Source organism: Triturus cristatus, chromosome 4_2 (assembly GCF_964204655.1).
Source record: "Triturus cristatus chromosome 4_2, aTriCri1.1, whole genome shotgun sequence".
Lineage (NCBI taxonomy): Eukaryota > Metazoa > Chordata > Amphibia > Caudata > Salamandridae > Triturus > Triturus cristatus.
In genome coordinates this window covers 926062566-926084813 of record NC_140586.1, presented here as the reverse complement: position 1 = coordinate 926084813, position 22248 = coordinate 926062566, and the positions used below count along the sequence as shown (strand labels likewise).

Sequence of the window (22248 nt, the reverse complement as noted above, 5' to 3'; positions counted from 1 at the left end):
CGGATGCCAGATGCCAGCTTCACGCTTGAATGCCTCACATGCACTGGCCATAAACCGCATTCCTAAGGTCTTTTGCCCCCTACTAAATCTCTCTGAATGCGTGAGGCGGCGCAGGAAGTAGCTGGTGGCAAATGGAACGTGTGTGCGTGTAACCGCCACCCGATCCGCTGGGAAGCCTTTGGGAGCATTTTCTGAAGCCCCTACACAAGTCTCGCTGAGCGATCGCTTACGCGATAGCCGGGCGAGACCTAAAAAGGATTGTCCACAATCCACCAGCCATCTGTGGCTGTTGCCCTAACAAAGTGCTACACGCTAGTTTCTTTAAGTCCCCAAGCTCACCTTCTGCATGTGCTGGTCAGTTTTTGCCATCTCTGCAAAGTAATCGGTCGGTCGGCGAGTGAGGATTCCCTGTTGCTTCAAACGAGGCAGAGCCTCTAGAACAGCAGCCTGGGCCTGTCGATAACTGTAGAAGAGATGGTCATACTTGAGACGTACAGCAACCTGTGCGCACTACACATCACATTTACCTGTGCCACCATTCAACCCGCACATCTAAACTGGCAATATCTGCAAGCCACAGGCAGAGGGACTCACTCAAGTGTGAGCACTTCACCCTAAATACAACATAAATGTGCAAGTCACATGCACACTGCACACCCATCTCACAATCTTTCCCACAATGCTGACCCTGTATGCAAGTGATTTATATAGCATCACCCACCTATAAAAACACAGAGGTGTATAAAAGGGACACGTACAATAATAGGCAACTACATGCTTGGGATACTTCTGGGAGTGGATTACGAGTGAGGCATGGATATCCACTTGGCCCAGGATGAACAGGAGTAATTATAACAAAAAAGAATCTACTTGTATTTGTAGCCTTTACACAAAACACCCTCCTACACCACTTGACCGCAAACTCCCATCTTGACAACACAATGCGCCTCTCCCTGACCTCCGATCAAAGTGCACACTCCATCTGTGCATCCTTTGTGCTCACTTCTGTAGCACCCATACTGGACGCCCACCAAGATCACCCACCAGGAAGCCCTTCACACTTTATCTGTGCATCCTTTGTGCTCCCCGCTGTAGCACCCATACTGGACGCCCACCGAGATCACCCACCAGGGCGCCCTTCACACTGCATTCAAGAGTTGTGCACCTTTAACAGTATGCAACCCTTGCCCGCTCTTCACTGCAGACCCAGGTGCAGACCCTTCAGACCAAACAACTGCCTGCACCATGTCCAAACCACTCACATGCGGTAAACCCTTCACACTGCACAATCACTGTATGCATCTGAATACTACATGAAAATACTGGTCACCAGAAAGCATCCCACACAATGGAATAACATGCTGCCAGGCCATCCTAAAATGCCCTGGAACAAATTCACCCTAAGCTCAAGACTGCACCCTACCCACAGCCACGCCGGCCAAGTTATTAAAGACACGCCATAGCCAAAAAGTGGGAAACGCTCGCCTTATGAAATGTCAGGTTAATATTCGTTTAGTGTATATGCACCTTCAAAGCTTTTATGGTAATGGAGCGAGACTAAGCAGCGGACGCCCATACATGAATTTAGAAGGCAGCTACAAAGAGCAGGATTTCCAAAGATTAGTAATAGTAAAAGATCGGGAACAAGACAAAGCGTCAAAAGAAGGGAGTTTCACATGATTGCATCTTTTTGTATTTGGGGGTATTCAGGTGAGGAAGAGAAGACATCCAGAGAGAAAGTATGAAAATGAACAACTGGAGCATCTCCAAATAAAGGACCGGTAAGAGCGACCATGAAAGACAGTTTGTGCAGGACCTGAAGAGCTATTCATCACAGGTCTGGCAGCAGGAATCCGATGATTCGGACAAGAATCAAGAATTTGAGGGAAACCCAAAAAGAACAAGTTAGAATAATCCAAACGGGATCCTGTGATTGTAGGGGTAACAAGTCACTTGTCAGAATGAAAGGCACAACTTTTCTTACACAGCAGAGGTAAAAAAACAGGATGCAACCACAGCAGAAATTTGAAACTAAATAATAATAAATCAGACAAAGTTCGAAATTACACCACAACCCTAGAATACAGACTGTGCTCAGCAGAGAGGGACAGGGCCCTACTTCCGGAGGTCAGTAGACATCAGTCTAGGAGCAACTTGCCAAAGCAGAATGATGCGCTCTTTACCAAGCCATGTCTGGGCAGCATTTTCTGGGGTTGATCAGACACATCCCATAACCTCCACTCTACCCACCTATACCCCTCACTTCAGCCACGTCTCTGCCAAGCTTCTACTCACAAGCTCATCTCTCGCTGGAAGTCGTCATCTGGGTCAACGCCGGATTTCTCTATCGTCAGACCAGCCACATCTGGAGCCAACCCCGTTGTTATATCAAGACGCTCAACCCAGGCCAGGTCCTTTTGGAAGTCTGCAAGACATTGCTTCAAGCCATCCTGCAATAAAGAACGTGAAACATTATCTCATGGGACATCCTTCAGACATCCCTTCAACAAGCAGCGACCAAAGTGACAAAGAGCGACCAAGCAAAGAAGGAAAAACATGCCATCAACATGATGTGGGATTAGTAAGACACACAAAAAAAAGGAGGAAACATGAAAGTTACTGAATCAAAGATAATTTTACCACTTGATGACCGTCGGATTCAGTTACCGTGACCTCCTCATCTAGGGTTTGATGCAAAATGGTTTTCAAAATACCGTCTTTTCACAAAACTACTCTTTTCTATGACAAACCACATCTCCCCCGTCCATCAGAGTGACCTTTCCTTGCTTCTCATTCTTTTTCATTTTGCAAACACCCTTAACGTTGAAGGGAAGTTCGGAGAGCGGAATCTTTGAGGAGATTCTCCTGGTGCTGTGGACGGGTCGCAGGTGTTTATCTCTCCCTATTCAATGCGACTCATTTTACTGACATTTATAGATCAGTCAACTGAGGGGAAATAGTGGGATCTGACCCTGTGACCGTGGAATCCAATAGATCCCTGGAGAGATGCGTTGGTGCACTGAACCTGGCCTCTCTGCTCTAAGCTAGTATCCTTCTTTCTCTCTAGCTCAATATCTTGGCCTTTCCCTTTCCTGTTCTTGTTCATATAACATGACAATGCTTGTAGTAGGCCTGCTTCTTTTCGTCAATCTAGAGTACCAACATGGCCTCTGTAAGAGAGTAGAATCTGCTTCACATGTTTACCTCCACTTTTTGCTGATGTTTCACTGTTTTTCGACTTTAGTCTGGCTGGGGCCCTGCTAACCAGGACCCCAGCCTAGCTGCTTCCTCATTCCTGATTACCAGTGCTTTAGGTACACTCCAGATTCGATTCTGGGGTACCCATATAAGTCCCTAGTATATGGTATACTATGTACCCAGGGCATAGGTACCCCAGAGGCCTACCAAAGGCTGCAGCATGTATTATAACACCCCTGGGAAGCCCTCCAAAATGACACCACAGGACTGCTACAGCAGCCTGTTTAAGGTGGTGCATGCACCCCTTACTGAGATATGCATGAGCAGAGTGCCCTCTGCAGCTTTCGGGACCTTTATTCCGGGGTGGTTTGTGATGCAGCCAAACCATATACTCTTAAGTGCATTATAACCAAATGGTAAATGCTAACTTTGGGATGGCTGCAAGGAAACATGTAGTGTTTGGTGACAAACACCTTGGAATCATACACCCACACCAGTAACTGGTGTGGGAGTATGATCCCACCCTTCTAGAGGAAGAGACATGACAGCACCGGTATACCCGGTACCAGCTTAACAGACCCTGGCATCACAAAATGGATGCTGCCAGTCACAGACACGAGTCTGCGCTCCTGCTGCTGGACGAAACTCCGGAAGGGGAGGCCTGGAAAATAGGTTTTCTGTCTCAGGGAGGTGTCACCACCTCCCAGATAGGCTTTAGTGTATTGGGGCTGGGTGGGTGCACTCAAAGAGTGCTTTGAAGTCTGCACTGGAGGCACATTTGGTGTCCCTGTGCATAGTCCAGCTCAAACCAGTTACAGGGGCTACCAGCCCCTGCTCTGGCACAAAACTTGACAAAGGAAATAGGTGTAGCCACCCCTCTTTCCTGACCCTCCCATAGGTGGGTCCCTAGAGTTTGTCCCACCCCTTCCTTGGGTATAAGATAGGAACCCCTGGCTACAGAACTATAGATTACACCTGGACGAAACTGATACAGAATCCTGGAACTTCGACGATCTACATTGAACTAGATGACTGAAGAATCTCCCTTGGAGTAAAGGAGTTACTCCCCTGCAAGGTAGGCACCAAAGACGCACCTGACCGGTTTGCATCTCCGAAGCTCCTGAGGATGCAGAAGAACTTTGCAACACAGGAGGTGGGTTTCTGTGGTCTCAGAGGTCGATCAGCACCCACAGCAAGTCTGATGCCCGTATCCCTCGTGGCGACTGTGCAACCCGAACCCCTGGACACCGCGTCACTTTGCAGAAGCATCAGCTTTCCAGCGACTCCTGCAGCTGAGCTTTGGGTTACTTGTATTCCTGACCCAGAGCAGCAATTCCACTGAAGATTGCCCGCCTACACTCCACGGGTGTTCCGTGAGCTGGCCCTTTGTGTTTTCTCTCAAGGTCCCTTCGCGATCCCTAGTCTGTCGACTGGTGGGTCCCTGTGAAGGCAACTCCAACTCTAATTGGGCTTACCTGGTTGCTGCAGACGTGCCCAGACTCTCCATCGCTTGGAGAGTTCCCTCGGACCATGCTGGTCCGCACTGAAGCATCTTTTCTCTTCCTGCGTGGGTTGCTGTTGCCAAGGCGTGTTGGGTCCAATCCAGGCATCAACACCACAGCACTCGATATCCTTCGTGGGACAGCTCGAATCCAGCTCCTGGTCGACACCTCCTGGTCCTCGAGGCTGGAGAGTCAAGCTTCACCTCTTCGCACCTGAAAAACCAGACATCAGTGGACATTCGTCTATCGTGCCCCTGGTCACTGGCAAGTGACCCAGGCTCTGTCCTCTCTACTTTCAGGTTCTTTTGATCTTCGATCCCGGCTTGGATCACACCGGACACTTTTCTCCTTTCCGGCAGCAGCACTTTGCAGCAGACCGCCATTGAAATCAACAACGATTCCCGACACCTATGCACCCGGCTTCCCTGGGAGAGGTAACGCGAGGACTCCGGTGTTCCTGTGGGTGCTGGCCCTAGAACCCCCCCCCCCCCCCCCCAACAAGTCTAAAGGGGTTTGCACAAAGTCCTCTCCTACGTGTCCTTAACTTCTAAAATTCCAACCGCGACTTTCCCATAGAATCGTATGGGGCTCGCGCCCATGTTCTCACACTGCACGTGTCCCCCGTGGGACTCCTGTGTCACTACCTTGGGTGGTTCCTTGGGGTCCCAGCGATTCTACGTGCTCTAGGCACTGTGTCTAGTCAAGTCATGGTTCTTATACCACTTTAATATATGGTTTGGTCTCCCCCTGGGGCACATTGTATATTGTGCTATTTACTGTCGTTTTAGAACTGTATTATTGTGTATCTTGGACTCTAATCTCTTAAAGAGATTAGTAGTGAGTGTTTAGAAATAAATAGATATATTTTATATATACCTTGTGTGGTTCTCCTTTGATTTAGTTATTCAAGAGGTTATAATCTGGTAAACCAAGCTGCTTTACACTCCTTCAAGACTTAGCCTGACGGATCCTCTCCATAGCTACCACTAGGACAGCTTTCAATAAAGGTTGTCTTTAAACCCATCATCAATAAGGGTTGTTTGGACTGGTGCAAGGTGCCCACTAGAACTAGTGGACAGCAAATGCCAGGCCAACTTCTCACAGCCTCCAACATCACTACTTCCAATAAGTCTTCACAAGTGTTTGTTGAGGATTCAAAAATCTTCATCTTTTGTTCTTATAGCTCTGCATCTCTTCACTCTTGAATGTGTTACTCACTCTCCATCTTAAACCCCAACACAGCGATACATTAGGTTTCCAGCTGCTGAACCTACGTTCGCTTACCACCCACCTCTACTATATTTGCTCCATCTTCTCTCCACTCATTGAAAATATACCCCTACTTCAGAAGACTTGGCACTCCTGCAAGCCTCTACTTCAGAAGACTTGGCACTCCTGCAAGCCCCTACTTCAGAGGACTTGGCACTCCTGCAAGCCCCTACTTCAGAGGACTTGGCACTCCTGCAAGCCCCTACTGCAGAAGACTTGGCACTCCTGCAAGCCCCTACTGCAGAAGACTTGGCACTCCTGCAAGCCCCTACTTCAGAGGACTTGGCACTCCTGCAAGCCTCTACTTCAGAGGACTTGGCACTCCTGCAAGCCCCTACTTCAGAAGACTTGGCACTCCTGCAAGCCCCTACTTCAGAAGACTTGGCCCTCCTGCAAGCCCCTACTTCAGAAGACTTGGCACTCCTGCAAGCCTCTACTGCAGAAGACTTGGCACTCCTGCAAGCCCCTACTTCAGAAGACTCGGCACTCCTGCAAGCCCCTACTGCAGAAGACTCGGCACTCCTGCAAGCCCCTACTTCAGAGGACTTGGCACTCCTGCAAGCCCCTACTTCAGAAGACTTGGCACTCCTGCAAGCCTCTACTGCAGAAGACTTGGCACTCCTGCAAGCCCCTACTTCAGAAGACTCGGCACTCCTGCAAGCCCCTACTGCAGAAGACTCGGCACTCCTGCAAGCCCCTACTTCAGAAGACTTGGCACTCCTGCAAGCCCCTACTGCAGAAGACTTGGCACTCCTGCAAGCCCCTACTTCAGAAGACTTGGCACTCCTGCAAGCCTCTACTTCAGAGGACTTGGCACTCCTGCAAGCCCCTACTTCAGAAGACTTGGCACTCCTGCAAGCCCCTACTTCAGAAGACTTGGCACTCCTGCAAGCCCCTACTTCAGAAGACTTGGCACTCCTGCAAGCCCCTACTTCAGAAGACTTGGCACTCCTGCAAGCCCCTACTTCAGAAGACTTGGCACTCCTGCAAGCCCCTACTGCAGAAGACTTGGCACTCCTGCAAGCCCCTACTGCAGAAGACTTGGCACTCCTGCAAACCCCTACTGCAGAAGACTTGGCACTCCTGCAAGCCCCTACTGCAGAAGACTTGGCACTCCTGCAAGCCCCTACTTCAGAGGACTTGGCACTCCTGCAAGCCCCTACTGCAGAAGACTTGGCACTCCTGCAAGCCCCTACTGCAGAAGACTTGGCACTCCTGCAAGCCTCTACTTCAGGAGACTTGGCACTCCTGCAAGCCTCTACTTCAGGAGACTTGGCACTCCTGCAAGCCTCTACTTCAGAAGACTTGGCACTCCTGCAAGCTATCATCTCACACCTGGATACAGTCATTTACAGGTAACAATTGTTTTGCAGTTTGAGCCTTTTCCACACAGTATTTCCTCTAGTGATTGGGCTCAGGATCTTCTTGACGAATGGTCTTTAAATATTACTACACACAGTCCATCATCAGTGACCTCATTAACCTGATGGTGGAAAACAGAATATCAAGATGGAACATATACAGAGGGGCTGTCGGTCTTATGGTCAAAGTCATCATGAGTTATGTAGATCAGTTAAGCTGCTTTCCCAAACCCAAACACTTGATGTTGAAATAATTCACAGAATTGGAATCTAGCTTCACACTGCTAGGTCTTGGTTATCTTGATGGCTTAACACCAGACCTATAGGAGCTCTTGGCAGCCCCAGGTCAATATTTCCCGCATGAAACTTAGGATGGCGAATGGAGCAATTCTTAATCTTTCTCAGTCCACTTGTAGGGAGTCTATTTCCCCATATTTAAAAACATAAAATCAGCAGTGCGTCTCAGCGGCTTTGTATGGCGCTGGGGTTTGGGATTACCACAATACTTGCCACTTATTAGTAGAAGAAAACTATTTAAGACATCTTTAATCTTCTGCCTACGAGTGCTCATTTTATTTTACACTCAGCTAAATTTCCCCTCTATATCTGAAAAGGCAAGGTAGGCTCCGCTGTTACTTTCGGTATGTGCGAGGTCCAAAACAGAGGCCAGTTTTAACCGGGAGGTAATATCAGATTGCCTCAATTAGATTGTGGCCTTTCTATTCCCTGGCTGAAATATTTTAAAAAGTCTCTTCATGAACTTAGCCGGACAGATTTATTCTCTGCACCAGTCACTTTGACCAGGTCTGAAAGAATTGTTGAAATCCCGTTTCTTACATAACTCTTTCTCAAAGATTGGACCTGGTGTCTAGAGAAAGCTCCACCAAAGATTACTTTGTACCTGTAGCTTCTGTAGAACCTGTTTTACACTAACCTGGAACTAATGAGGTGGTAGAGATCGCTTTTCTGGCTTTAGGGCATACACTGGGTGGAGGTTGATATGTTTCCCATGTGGTGCTAGTCACTGGGGAGATAGCTTGCCTGCTTGCCCCTGTGATTGATGGCACATCTGTGCAATCTATGATGCACCTTATTTTGTAAAAATGTTCTATGCTCCATTTTAGGCACTTTCTTAAACCCATCCTAAACCCTTTAGTGTTTCAGAGGTGTAAGGGTGCCATATCCGGTTTACAGGGCTAGGAAGTGTGTGTTAGAAATAGGGTTTCTGGTTGGCTAGGGTTTGCACCTAAGTCAGGTAGGACACACCACTCTAATTAGGGCAAGTAATTTACACACCAAAGATAACCGGTGCTCACCCCCTTGGTTGCTTGACACAGAGCAGTCAGGCTTATCCCCTGAGGCAATGTGTAAAGCATTTGTGCAACACACTCACACCAGTGACACACTAGGCACGTCACAAAAGGGACGCCACACAAGACTAAACATAAAAATATATAGTATATTGTGCATATAAACATACGAATCACCATGTATTATTAATACTGTGCATGTCTTGAAGAGAATGCAGCATCACATCAACAACCACCGATATTGCAGAAATATCACATGAAGTACCACACATCACCAGGGTATGGAATGCAACATGTGGGTAGTAAAAGGTTACATGCGATACCAATAAACAGCAACTCAAATCACAGTAGGCATCCATGGATATAGGAGCACCTGCGCTTCTACTAGTAATTATACGGCAAATTTTTGATTTAGGTACAGGCCTTCCAAACATGCCTGCGGTCAGCGCTGGTGCGCTTTGGTTATGGTATCGCTACCAATCCCTGCAGTGCAGGTGTGTTGGGATCACATGGGTCCGATCCCCGCCAGCCAAACACAAGGTATGGTGAGCCATGGTCGTGGGGCGATGTGTGTAGCCACTGCACACTTTGCACAAAAGAAAGTGGGGTGTTCCAACAGAACCAGTATTTAAGGCACAAAACATGTGGCCGCTCCCTTTACGGGATTTACTCTGGTGTCAGCGAGGACCAGAGTGCAGCAGAAGCTTCCCCCCAGCAAGCAAAAAAAGTATGTGGGGGTATCATGTCCCTTTCCCAGGGTAACAATGCAGCCAGTGCCCAGCGAGCAGGGTAAGTTGACTGAGGCCGATTTGGGCTAGGGAGGCAAATGCGGCACGTCACCCTGTACTGTGGAATATTGTGATCGGTCCTGGCATTGCGGAGGACCCACTCTTCGACTCAAATCGGTGGTTGTCGGGGAAGGGGCCTGCCCTCTCCACTCACAGCCTCGCCTAGCTGGTTGATGATCCTTATGAAGCTGGGTCACACCTAGGTGCAGAGTGTCGAGTGGGAAGTGCGATGTCATGGGGTTAGCACCGATTTTGGCCATAACGTTGGTTTCAGAACTGAAAAACAATGGGCACCGTCACACTATTCAGAGTAGCGCTCACCAGACGCTGTATGTGGAGGAGCAAAGGAAGAGATACAAGCTGCTTTGAATCACGTGCAAGCTGGAGGGACCATCAAGGTGGCAGGATCCAGGGGAGTTGCAAAGCAGCATTAAACCTGCTCTGGCCCCTGGGAGACCACACAGTAGAGGATAAATGAGCCCTTTGTGTGAGGTCAGGACACAGCCTATACAAATGTAAGTGTGCCCGCCTCCCGCACTCCCAGCCCAGGAGACTATTAAGATGCAGATGCCTCTCTTGTCACACCCAGCCTTGCCTGTGCTGTGGCTGTGTGGAAAGTATGCACAAAGTGTAGCGGTCACTCTGCCCTAGACGTGGATTGGAGTCAGGCTGCAAAATACTAGAGTTATAAGCACAGAGAAATAATCATTTTCTAAAAGTAAAAGGAACAATTGATGGACGGAATGCTAAACAATGCAAACATTCACCTCCAGTCACAAAAAACTGGGTTTAATCCATCTCTTGCTCACCACGCCACCCCAGTTTGGTCCCAGCCATATGTAAATCAGTCTTGACCCTGTTCCTCATGGGAACAGTCCAGCCCGAACTGTCAAGCCAGGTCCTCCCCGGACCGGAAACAAGCATTCTGGGACCAGTTTTGGGGCATCACCCCAAAGCCAGGCTAGATTGAATCCAGTGGCGCAGTGAGTATGGGGCCCACGCTTGGGCACACCCTTCCCACTTAGGGGGACAAAAGCAAAAGGAACAATTATTTGACGGAATGCTGAACGATGCATACATGGGTTCTTCCAGGGATCAGAGAAAAGGTTTGTTATGTTTACTTGCCACATTCAAAGGGATACGGGCAGTCAGTTTAAGAAGGAGCTGTTTATTTAGACAGTTTTCTATAGTTCCAACTGTTTCCCGTAGAACTTCGGAGTACTTCACACAGTATGTAGAGGTGCAATGAAAATACATGTACAGAAGAAAGTGTGTACGTAGCATACATGGGAAAGTAATACGTGCAGGTTTTTCTTACCATCATGCATACAGACAAAACAGGTTAGCTTAGATACACACTCCAGTCCTACCATTTCAAAGGTTTAGTGTAAGGAGAGCAGAAACACAGAATTCCAAACATAATATACCAATGTGTTAAGTCACTGAGGTGTCCAATAGCACCTGGAAATATGCAGAATGCTTGAAGTACAATGTGGGGTACCAATTTTTATGGTGCTTCCCTAACAGGTACTTTAAACTTGCATTTAACGAACCAGAGGAAGTAGCTAGTCTGCTTTCAGTGGGCAGCATCACTTGGGTGCAGGATAACGAGGAGCAGTCTCTAATCGGAATAAGTTACTTTACATCGGATACAATTACTTTGTTTCATGGGTATGGATTTACTTAAGACATTTTATACAGCACTACATGCTCCTTCATGGGTACATCAGAGCACTTTTCTATTAGAATTGAGAACTACCTTTATGCACTAGCAGGAGCCCAAATGCCTAGATGGCAATAACCATCACCAGATATTCTGCCTTCGCTAACATTAAGTTAGCGACCCGGTCAAGGAGTATTCTGTAGAGTTAATTTAGTCGAAGTTACCTGGAGTGCAGGGTGTTAAGTCCTAAGCTCGTGAATGCGATCCAATCAGTTGGGTAGCAGCATAAATATTGTTTTTTGTGAGAGCTGAGTCTTACTGTACACCTGTATGAAGTTTAGTCATATAATCTGGACATGAAAGCTTTGTGATGAAAGGTAGGCTGGTCCAAGTGTCTCTGGCTGATAAAAGTAGTTTTTTCAGTGTTTCCTGTGGACATGACCTTCTCAGTTTGCCGTCAAGACCATTCCCAAGCGATTCAGCACTGGTGACAATTTTAAAAGTAAGGTCCAAATTTGTATAGCTAAATGGTTTTTGGAGCCATGGAAGAGGAGGATGAATTCAGTTTCTGTAGGGTTTAATTTCACTTTCCATCCAGTTCCGGGTAGTTTTTTTCCTCTCGCATTGGTTGACATATACAGCTAATTCTGGAGTTTATTTTGCAGATATCCTTGGAAGCCACATACTGGTGGTATGCAATATTTCGAAGTCTATAAGAGGTCAGTGGATCCGGAAAAGACTGAATAGGATGAGGGACAGGAATTAAACTAGTGGCGATTTTTAAACCTTTGCTGAGGTAAGATCAGAACAATATGAGAACTGCTTTCCGGATACCAAATTGTTTCTCAAAGAATATGCATAATATATCATGTCTAAAAGCTGTGGAAAAGCTATACTAGTTGGCACGTATCCCGTGATGATGACTTTTCAGGCATTGTTCACTATCTTTAGCAAAGACATTTCAGAGCTGTGCCATACCCTGAATCCAAATTGGTGATTAAGCAGCTGGAAGTAAGTGGTCATGTAAGCGCAGTTTACATTTTTCAGTGAAGTGACTCTCTGCAGGAGCTTTGACAGATGGGATGCTGGAGATCAGAAGAAAGCTACGTTGATGGACAGGAGGCTGAGAGCGGTGCAAAGGGGGAACCATGTGTAATGGCCAACAGACTGTTTGGGAAGCAGATCCTGGCCCACAAACTAAACATATCCTAGGCAGAGCAGGGATTTCAGGGTGGCCCTGAAAGATTCGAGCCAGATTGTTGAAGGCATTTTTATTAGAAAACTTGTAGTTAGGAGGGTGCATAATTAAAAACTGAGTTAAAACATTCACACCCATGCTATTTGCTCCTCCCCCGTCTAAAAAACATTAAAAAATAAAAAATAGCTGCAGAGAAGGATTTTTTTTCTATCGTACTCACCCGACTGTTCACTGGCTTCTTCTTGGCTTCAAGTACCACATTTAGACCTGGCTTTAGCTTTCCTTGAGCAAAGGCATCCTGCAGCTAAGAAGGGAAAAAGAAAAAACACAGATGACCCAACTCCCCTAGAATACTTGGGGACCCACAGCCATGAAAACCAAAAACAAACAGCCCGATGTATTAATCAAATGTACTGCTTACACAATGACATCAATCGCTTATAGCACATTTTACACCGTCCCCTTTTCCAAACTTTCTTTTCCTGGGTAATGTCTACATTTCTATGGATTGGCTACTAGAAGGCTTACGACTGCTCTCACTACTTGTGACCAATAGCGGTAAGACTGGTCCAGTTTCAAGTCTGGCGGGCACGGCCTTACAGCCGCAGCACAAAAAACGACATCAATCCCCTTCACGCAACACTAATGAGAACTACAACACGACATCTATTCACAAGGCTTCTCATCAGGACGGTATCAGGGAGACGGAGTAATCTAAAGATAGACACACACCACATCCCACGAACAATGCACAACACGAACACCACTGCAGCCTCGCGTAAACTGGTGGAAAACTGCATAACCGATCACCCAGAAAATCCATGGCGAGATGGAGTACATCAAGAGGGGATTACACGGAGTACATCAAGAGGGGATTACACGGAGTACATCAAGAGGGGATTACACGGAGTACATCAAGAGGGGATTACACGGAGTACATCAAGAGGGGATTACACTGAGTACATCAAGAGGGGATTACACGGAGTACATCAAGAGGGGATTACACGGAGTACATCAAGAGGGGATTACACGGAGTACATCAAGAGGGGATTACACGGAGTACATCAAGAGGGGATTACACGGAGTACATCAAGAGGGGATTACACGGAGTACATCAAGAGGGGATTACACGGAGTACATCAAGAGGGGATTACACGGAGTACATCAAGAGGGGATTACACGGAGTACATCAAGAGGGGATTACACGGAGTACATCAAGAGGGGATTACACGGAGTACATCAAGAGGGCATTACACTGAGTACATCAAGAGGGCATTACACTGAGTACATCAAGAGGGGTTTACACGGAGTACATCAAGAGGAGATTACACAAATACATGTCATTCATAGCACAGTTCATTTGACGGCCAAGGTGGGTTGTCAGAACCAACAAAACAGTTTGAAATAGGAGTATAAAAGTGGCTGGATATTTTTGGAAGTACCAGGGCAAGCCTAGTTACACCCTACGCAGTACAGTGTGCCCTAGGTTGCCTGGGAAGGGCGAGTAGATTCACAGGCATGGGATACCATACCTCCATCCAAGCAGAGAGGAAGCTGTTTTACAGAGTGACAAAAGGATGTTCTTCTAAACTGCTATAAATGAGGCAGACCACCCTGAGTCACAGCTTCCTGGAGGTTTAATCGACAGCTCTAGGCCTCTTACTGGAAGGCTGATGAGCAATGAATAACTTCTTGGTAGGTTCCCTGGAGCATCAGCCTGCAGTTTTATACAGATGTCTCACACAACAAGCAGTAGTTCCATAAAGAAAGATTGCACACTTCATGGTGAAGAGAGCACACAGTTGAAGTCCAAAGATTTGCCTCTTTAAAAAACAGTATCTCACCTCTTTGTCAGTCATCTCACTAGGATCAATTTCTGATCCAGAGTCCAACATGGACCCCTCTTCAGAATCAGCCATCACGAGGACCTGCAACATGAAACAAAGGTTTACAAACTGAACTGAAGAAAAAACAAGGAATACAAAACAGAAAACAAACTCCAGAACAGCAGCAGGCTTACGAACAGTCACTTGTGCACTGCAGGCGGACAATTACTGAGACAAGATTAAAGATCATGAAATGGCAGAAATCTCGTCTAGTACAAAGAACAGCGTGAGCATGTAAAGTACTGTACGATAGATATACCATCCTAAACCTCTCTACATTTGGTCATCCACCAGGGTGCAAATTACTCTTAGTGTCTGCGCGCGCAGCATGGAGTGCTGGCACTGCCCAAGGGGAAAGCTTTGCCTAGAGGCGCTGTGTTGCTGAGGCGACTCCGAGACGAGGACGCCGGGAGTGAGGTAAATGCGAGGGGAGGCAACGGCAAGGTGGCAAGTAAGGCGGCAGAAAGCCCCCGACTGTTTCCACTTGTTGCTCACCTGCCCGAGCGTGCCAAGAGGCCACCAGGGGTCGGGAGAGCCTGGAGCACTGTAGCGCACCAAGGCTGGAGAAGGCGATGCCGGATTCTGCCGCTTGCCCCCTGCTCACACTGAGCATGCCAAGAGGCACTCGACTCAAGCCTCGTAGCCGGAGCAGGTGGAAGAGATGCCAGCATCAACCGCCAGACGCTCAGTTCTTGCAAAAGTCAGGTAGAAACGGTTGGGTCGTGAGCAAGGGGCAACAAAGCACAAAGGGGGAAAGCGGACAGTGCGGGTAGAGTGGGCTCGGTTCCATCCGATCGGTTGAGGCCTGCAGCCTGCCTAGGTAGAGTGCGGCCCGGGTCTGCCCCCTCTGCTTTCTACGCACGGCGCTCTTCCCAATCCTGCAGAGCCTCAAGTTGTACACGGCTCAGGAGAGAGGAGGACCAACAAGTGCCCTGCAGCAACTGACCATGTGGAGTTCAGGGAGCTTGTGCCCCTCCCTGGCTTCCCCGAACATCATCCGGCCCCAGGGCAGGAGTACCGGAACTGTTAGGAAAAGAATCTTGCTCAGCTACTTTAGCTTTCGTAGCCCATCATCCTGGTCATCCAGAGAAGACTAAAACTAGGGGGCTTGGCGCAGAATATCAGGTCGACAAGGGAGTCCGATGGTCTCAATCAGACCAGATCGCTTGCTTCTAGCGGCAAGGCAGAAGCTCAGACATGGGATAACCCAAATCAAATCATCTATCTTTGGCAGAAGTCCAGGACAGTCAACAATTCAACTCAAATTAAATTTAGACAAGGTTAATCAAAGACGACAATGCCGAGATGGAAACGGGGGACTAGTAAAAAAGAACTGGTGAAGGACCAGTCTCCTCTGTCCTTGCTTTTCGTACCCACTACATCCTCCCACATTGGATATTGACGAATCGGAGGAGATGAGGTGGAGTCTCAATAGCGCCCGGTCAACGAAATAAATATCCTCATAGGGCGCGATAAGGTAACTGTTTACCACCAGCCCAGTCTGCAGTCTTCACATTAGTACTCAAACCTGAAAATATAAAGTAACGTCAGCAACTGGGATAAAAAGCCGTAGGTTACTATCATGCTCAAAGGTCAGCGCAGAGTGGTCGGTAACAGAGTTAGTGTAACAATCATACACGTCATCAACAGCATCTGCAGTCTACAAGAGTGATAGCACCACAGAGGAGCAAGCGGAAACCAGCGCCATGCCATCAAACATTCCGGTCACCAGTGGGGTTGCAGCAGCAGTGGCCGTGAAGCAAAACCTGGTGAATGTAGCCGCACAGATCCATCCAATCCCAAAGTTGTGAACCCAGTGGCAACAATGGAGAAGAGTGGAGAAATCCTATGACCCTCAAACAAAATGCCAATTATGGCATGGAGGGAAAGCAGAACTGTTCCTGAATTGGGTAAGGTGTTGGATCGCTTGCTTTCTACTATGGAGGCCCAAAAAATAAATAAAAAAATCAGACACAAGGCCAAACTCCAATACTAGTAAGGGGATAGGGTTAATGGCCCTGCTCTGGATTCATGACTTGTATCAAATAGTCCCTTTGCTGGCTGCGATAAGTGCCTCGCACAACACAATGTCCAGGGTACTGCTCTAGCAATTGGATAACATAGTGCTTCAGATAGAGCGGATTCAATCACTGAAAACTGCCAAAGTAGAACTAGAGATCAAACTATGTAGTTCGGAGGCTCAAATGAGTGTACTGGGGCAGGATAAACCTTGTCCATGCTCCCCTATTATAGATAAGCTATGCTATCTACCTGAGATATAAGGTGCCTTAGTGAAAACCGCAAATGGAAATGTAGTAAGCACTGAGCCAAAGTACCCGTAAGCTATTCTCAATGTGCGCATGTCTCATACGTCACCAAATCCCGCATCAGGCCAGTCAGAGGGAACCCCAGCTACTGATTAGTTTGTCACGAACGAGCCATTTGACTCCCAGAGTCAATCACCTGCTCTCCCGGAAGCTTCTCCCTCCATTGAACACCTTGCACAGACCAAGTTGAGATGAGACCCCCATAGAATCAGCTGGTACAAGTGAGCAACACGAGGTTTGGTAAACCCGAACCTCCATTAGTTTCTAACCTATCAAGGAGGGCAAAGAAAAACTAAAGCAGCAGATATATAAACAATGACTATTGAACCGAGACTTGGTGTATAAGATATCCAATTTATCCAACGCACCGGTTGGATCCAACTCAATAAATCTCTTTCCCATATTAGTTGAACCCACAAAGTCAACAATGCTGCCTCCAGTGGTTTGTGTGAACACTGTCAAAGTAGGGCAGCTCACTCCTTCACAACACAAGGAGCACGTGGAGAAGCGTTCTATCAGGGAGTCCCCGGAACCAGTCACATCGAGGGCTCCATCTACTACTCTTCCAACCATGGTCTTCCTGGAGATGTAGCAGTTGGACTGCGGGTAGTCCCTGCAATGCAGGGAGCGCAGGTGGGCAGTTTGGCATTGCTCACTGGTGCTTCTAGATGCATCGAGGACACGGGCACTCAGTCAGCATTTGTTTAGATGCACTATCCAGCATTGACATCGGGGTGAGACTAGGGGCCCTGCATTGAACAGCAACTTAGTTGAACCCTCACGGGCTAGCAGTGGGCAAGCCCCGGTTTCTGCTGTGAACAAAGGCACGCAGCTGGACAGCATTTGCTTAGATTAGCATTAACCAGCCTCCATTATGGGAGTGAGTCTATAGGTCCCTCATACAATTGCAATCCTGTCAAACCCTCGCGGACCGACAGAGGGCAACCCTCAGTCTATTTTCATCACCGAGAGGTCACCACTCAGCCTGCAAGATAGGAGGAATGGTGTGATGGTCCAGAGCTGGCCTTTATTCCCCGTTACGGCCACAAAGGCCTCCATGACAGGCTCAACAGAGGAAACCTGCTGCAGCCGTTTAGTCACATTTCCACACTGAAGCATCTAACTTTGGGGAGCTTGCATGGGTGAGGTTCGATCTCAAGGGCAAAGTTACCAGAACAGTATGGATGAGAGAGGACAACAGAGATGCGGTGGGGGCTGAAAAAACATTAGCTGAAGGGGGGGGGGGGGGGGGGGAACTTCATAAACCCTTACTAGTGAAATATCCATACATTCGGTTCCGCCTCACCCATGACAGGTAACCATGAGTCTATTGAAGGGCACAACAGCGGGAAAACGTGGCTTGGATAAGGGGTCATGCTCCCTAACAATCTCATGCACACGAAATCAGAGGGAGGTCCACTGCAACGCCTCAAGAAGCACACACAGGAAGCAAGGGAAACAAGAGTTTCCGGCAACCGAGAGCTCGGGCTGGCATCCATAGCCCCAAACCATGCCTTGATATTTCCACTCGAGATCAAATGCCACCATTTCAGTAGTCTTGTGGAATGTGGTCGGCCTCAAAAGCACTAGTACGAGCATGAAAGCAAAGGCCTGTCACGAGACAAACAATATTCTGTGCCTTCTGGAGACCTGGGCCCTTGCACCGACGATCTTGCCAGGTTTCTATGAGACCTTTAAACTGGTGCACCGTCTAAGTCTCTTTGGCATCCATCGGGTGTCTCTCTATCTTTATTAGACACTCACACAAACTGGAGGACACTGCACTTAATCTTGGCGTCACGGAGGCCGAAGAAGTCTCCATCATGGGCTTGAAAATCAACCAAAAATCAATTGGCCTAATACTTGTTAACGGTTACCTTAATGCCCTCAAAAAAGGCAAGACTATGATGGTGGAAGATCTGCTCGATAGTCTTGAGACACTTCTGTTGAACAATCCTTGAATACAAAATCATAACCGTAGGAAACTTTAACATGAGAGGTGTGGGGACCGCATCGGACATCGCCACTCAGCCCAAAGAGAGGGTCGTTATACAGGACTTTCTGGCACCCTACAAAGTAACGTTGGCGTAACAGCAGATGGAGGAGAAAGTGATCCAACTGCCATTTCTTCTGACTCGCAAAGGAACATCGACCATCTACTACGTCTTTCTATCGGTGTGCCTAGCAGGCCAGCCTGCAAAGTTTGAAATAGACAACAGATCAGAAAGTGACCACAACCCACTAAGGTGGACATTGGAATTAACGTCACAAGCAATGGCCAGGAGCAACTACTTGGGCTCCTCAACAGGGGAAGAACGTGTGAACCCAGTGAGGAGAATTAAGTGGAGACCAGAACACACAGTAACGGTCACAGCATGACTAGGCACGCAGGAGGCCAAGTTAAGTACAAATCACCTGGAACTAGTGCTTCAGTAGTGGGACAACCGCGTCAAAGATTTCAGAACTCTTGTGCTAGGTAACGGGTGCAAGTCGACCAATCCACGGAATTCCAGGGGATGGAGATGAAAATTCCAACACAACAAGGCCATAATTTGTACAAGAAGAGCTCTTCGCAAGGTCCAGCATGCCCATGAACAAAAGCCCACCACAAGTTCAGCACGGGTACTCAAACACATGAGATAAATCTACAAAAAAAACTGTTTGGTAACAAATCAAAATGAAAAGAAACCATCTTCCAGCTGCTCAAAGTTTGAAACCAAGCGCGCTTCTGGGATCACATCAACAAATTGAAAAACAATGTTATTAGGGAAAATGGTGTACCAGAAGCGGCATGGGTAAGGCACATCTCAGATTTATACATGCACAAGTCCTCAGACCTCCAGTGCAGTAGACTGTCTGTGGTAGTGGATCTCGATCGAAATTTCACTTCATTACCAACAAACGGGGCGACAATGACCAGGCATCTGAATAGGGTCGAAGCAGGGCATGATTCGGATCTGTATCCTGACAGGACTCTGAATGCTATCTCAAATTTAACAAACGTTAAGAAGGCCGAGATTATAATCAGGCACTTGAAAAGACGGCGCACTTGGTCCTAAAGGCCTCCCTGCAAAGCAGATAAATAGGAAAGGTTGTTAGGTCCGCTCTTCAATCTAGCCTCTCTACATGCAAAGATCCCTGAAGCATGGAGAGGGTTTCTTCTATGCCCTATATACAAGAAGAGGGATCAAACTATCGCCTAATTGCACTTCTGCACATAGAGGGCAATGCATATGCCCGTGGCTCGTTGGGGCAGCTAGATGCATGGGTGCTAATTCTGGCTTTCGGTTAGCAGCATCCTCAGTGGACAACACCATAGCACTATCCTTCCTGCGGATAAAGTCGCACAACGCAACACGTTACTAGTTTTTAGCTGTTTCATTGACTACAGTACGGCATTCGTGCGGTATTGGTTAGGGTTGACCATGCAACTCTATGGCGAAAGCTTGATTCTTGGGGCATACCCCTAACGCTTCTAAGAGCAAAATCTTCACTTAACACAGGGACATGAGTTTGTGTGAAAACAGGACCCAGCACAGTCACACATAAAATTGACATCAATCGCGGTTTAAAGCAGGGTTACGTCCTGGACCCCATGCTTTTCAACACATGTCCCAACCGACTTAGGGAAATCCATGGAGTTTGGTAGCCTGGCACCTCCCAAGTTAGGCAGTACTAAGTTACACATTATTCAATACACAGATGATAGTGTGATTATGGATCAAACTAGGTAACCAATACTCTGAATATCTACAACACAGCCAATCACCTCTGGGTAAATCAAGACAAAACAAAAGTCCTTATATTTGGAAGATACTGGATCAAAAAGAATCTAACAAGGCACCTGGTTGTATGATCATTTATACAGCGAGGAAACGACAGGGGATGGAGGTCTGAATTTCATCACTTTAAAGCCATAAGTTTTACAAGAAGAGCTCTTCCCAAAGCCCAGCATTGCCTTGGTTCAGTCAAAATAAAACAAAGGGCCTGTCATCTCCTACGGCATCAGTCAACAGAACCTGCTCTTAAGTAGTGTGTCTGCTGCCCCCATACTCAAGGTAACGACTGCAACACTTCTCCCAGCCTTGCCGTATGGCCATCACGCTTACCCAGGCACCCTAGACTCAGCCTTGGAGCACATTCACCGCTTGTCCTATAAAAAAAAAGGATTCCAACAGCCAAGACACACGCCGCTCAAGATAAAGATTAGAATTTGGCCTTGTAAAATCAATCATTAGACTACAAAGCTTCATTGTTGAAATATTACATCAGGACAACGAAGGCTCTGATCAATGCTCTCAAGGCCAATCTGATTCCATCTTTGAGACCCCAGCAATCCATGGTTCATTCGAGTAATGAGTGCCATCACGTCTCTCCAGATAGAGGAATCCGACCTCTGAGCAGGAGACATCCCATATTCAGCCGAATACATTGGCAACTCAAGGAGACTTCAAAGGAGCAAGATTTATCATCACTAGGTAACTCAGATCAGGTACAGCCCCCGAATGACTTACCAGGCTGGAAAGCCGCACCCATAGCTTCTGGAAGCCATAACTGAGCAAACACAGACAGATCCTGTAGATGCGACTTAGCGCTTCCAATAAAAGATTTTAATTCAGCCTGGGCCGGTCAAGGGGGACAGGGGGAATGCAGACGATGCAAATATAGCCACAAATCATGGCTACACTTGTTATGATGCTACTCCAAACTAGACATCCAAGGGAGGCTACTGCTCAAGCCAGTCTTGCTTGCTCATGGGGTGTGCACGTGCCAGGAAGCATCTTCAACTTGCTTCATGAATACTGCACCATGGGCCCTGGCAAAGATGTGCCAAATTTGTTAGTGAACTTAGGTGTCAGCTTTGCCCAATAACAGTGGCAGCAGCCTGTCATGAGGAGGGGCAAAAACGAACACCAAATGATGTCATCCGTGCTGGGCAGGATAGCTAGCCTGGCACTGAGAAAGGGGGCTAAGGAGACCGTAACTATGTACAGCTCTATGGTTTTTTGATTTTACGGGGGTAGGAGCTGTGGGGCATTTTTAACATGCTCAGGTATCCACCAAGAAATTAAGCAAAGGGTTTAAAACCCGCAAACTAGGCTGCTTAAGGCGGCGGGCTGTTATTTTTAGCTTTTTTCTAAATGCACGGATCCTCCCTTGTAACCTTACATTTGTATATTGCACACTGCACCTTGAATATTTAACTGCTTTTTAATTGCTTTTATACCTAGTTGGTATGGTTCTTACAAACAAACCAATAAAGCTTACCTACCTACAAAAACTGTTATTCAAAATAGGATGTCACTGCTGAGTGGGAATAAACTGTGGGACTCACCAGCTGGAGAGGATGAAGGCTGTTGAAATCCATAATTCAAACTGCTTTTAAAGTACTTATTTAATATAGGTTTCTCCACAGAGCTTCTATGAAGAAGTGATATGGTTTGGTACATATTACTTGAATGACAATTATTTGGGTGTTACTGGAGTCCACTGGAATTATGCGATTGTGGAGCCAGTGTTTCACATAGTTATAGATTTGCCACATAATCCATCATCTGATGCATAATCTGCAGATTAGATTTTTTAAAAACGAAAAAAAACATTCTAGCTCAAACAGTTCAAAAGTTACTGAAGATGCAGTGACGTGTCGCCGGGCAGTGGAAGGCCATTTGCAAAGCTTGACTGGTTACCTTTCTGTTGCTTATTGCTATATTTGGGTGTTAAACTGGTACTAATGAGGTGTATC

The 22248-nt window shown here is 47.2% G+C and overlaps 1 protein-coding gene across 2 annotated transcripts in view; it reads right to left on the bottom strand.

Annotated features, from left to right (window-relative positions):
- The window catches only part of EBNA1BP2 (EBNA1 binding protein 2), a 107911-nt gene that overhangs the window by 63072 nt on the left and 22591 nt on the right, over positions 1-22248 (bottom strand). For both annotated transcript variants that reach the window (XM_085602989.1, XM_085602990.1), the window contains exons 2-5: positions 14134-14217; positions 12510-12593; positions 2296-2450; positions 340-463 (exon numbers count right to left, since the gene is read on the bottom strand). In XM_085602989.1, coding sequence (XP_085459115.1) covers positions 340-463; positions 2296-2450; positions 12510-12593; positions 14134-14208 — 438 coding nt within the window. In that variant the 5' untranslated portion in view covers positions 14209-14217. The remainder of the gene's footprint in view (positions 1-339; positions 464-2295; positions 2451-12509; positions 12594-14133; positions 14218-22248) is intronic.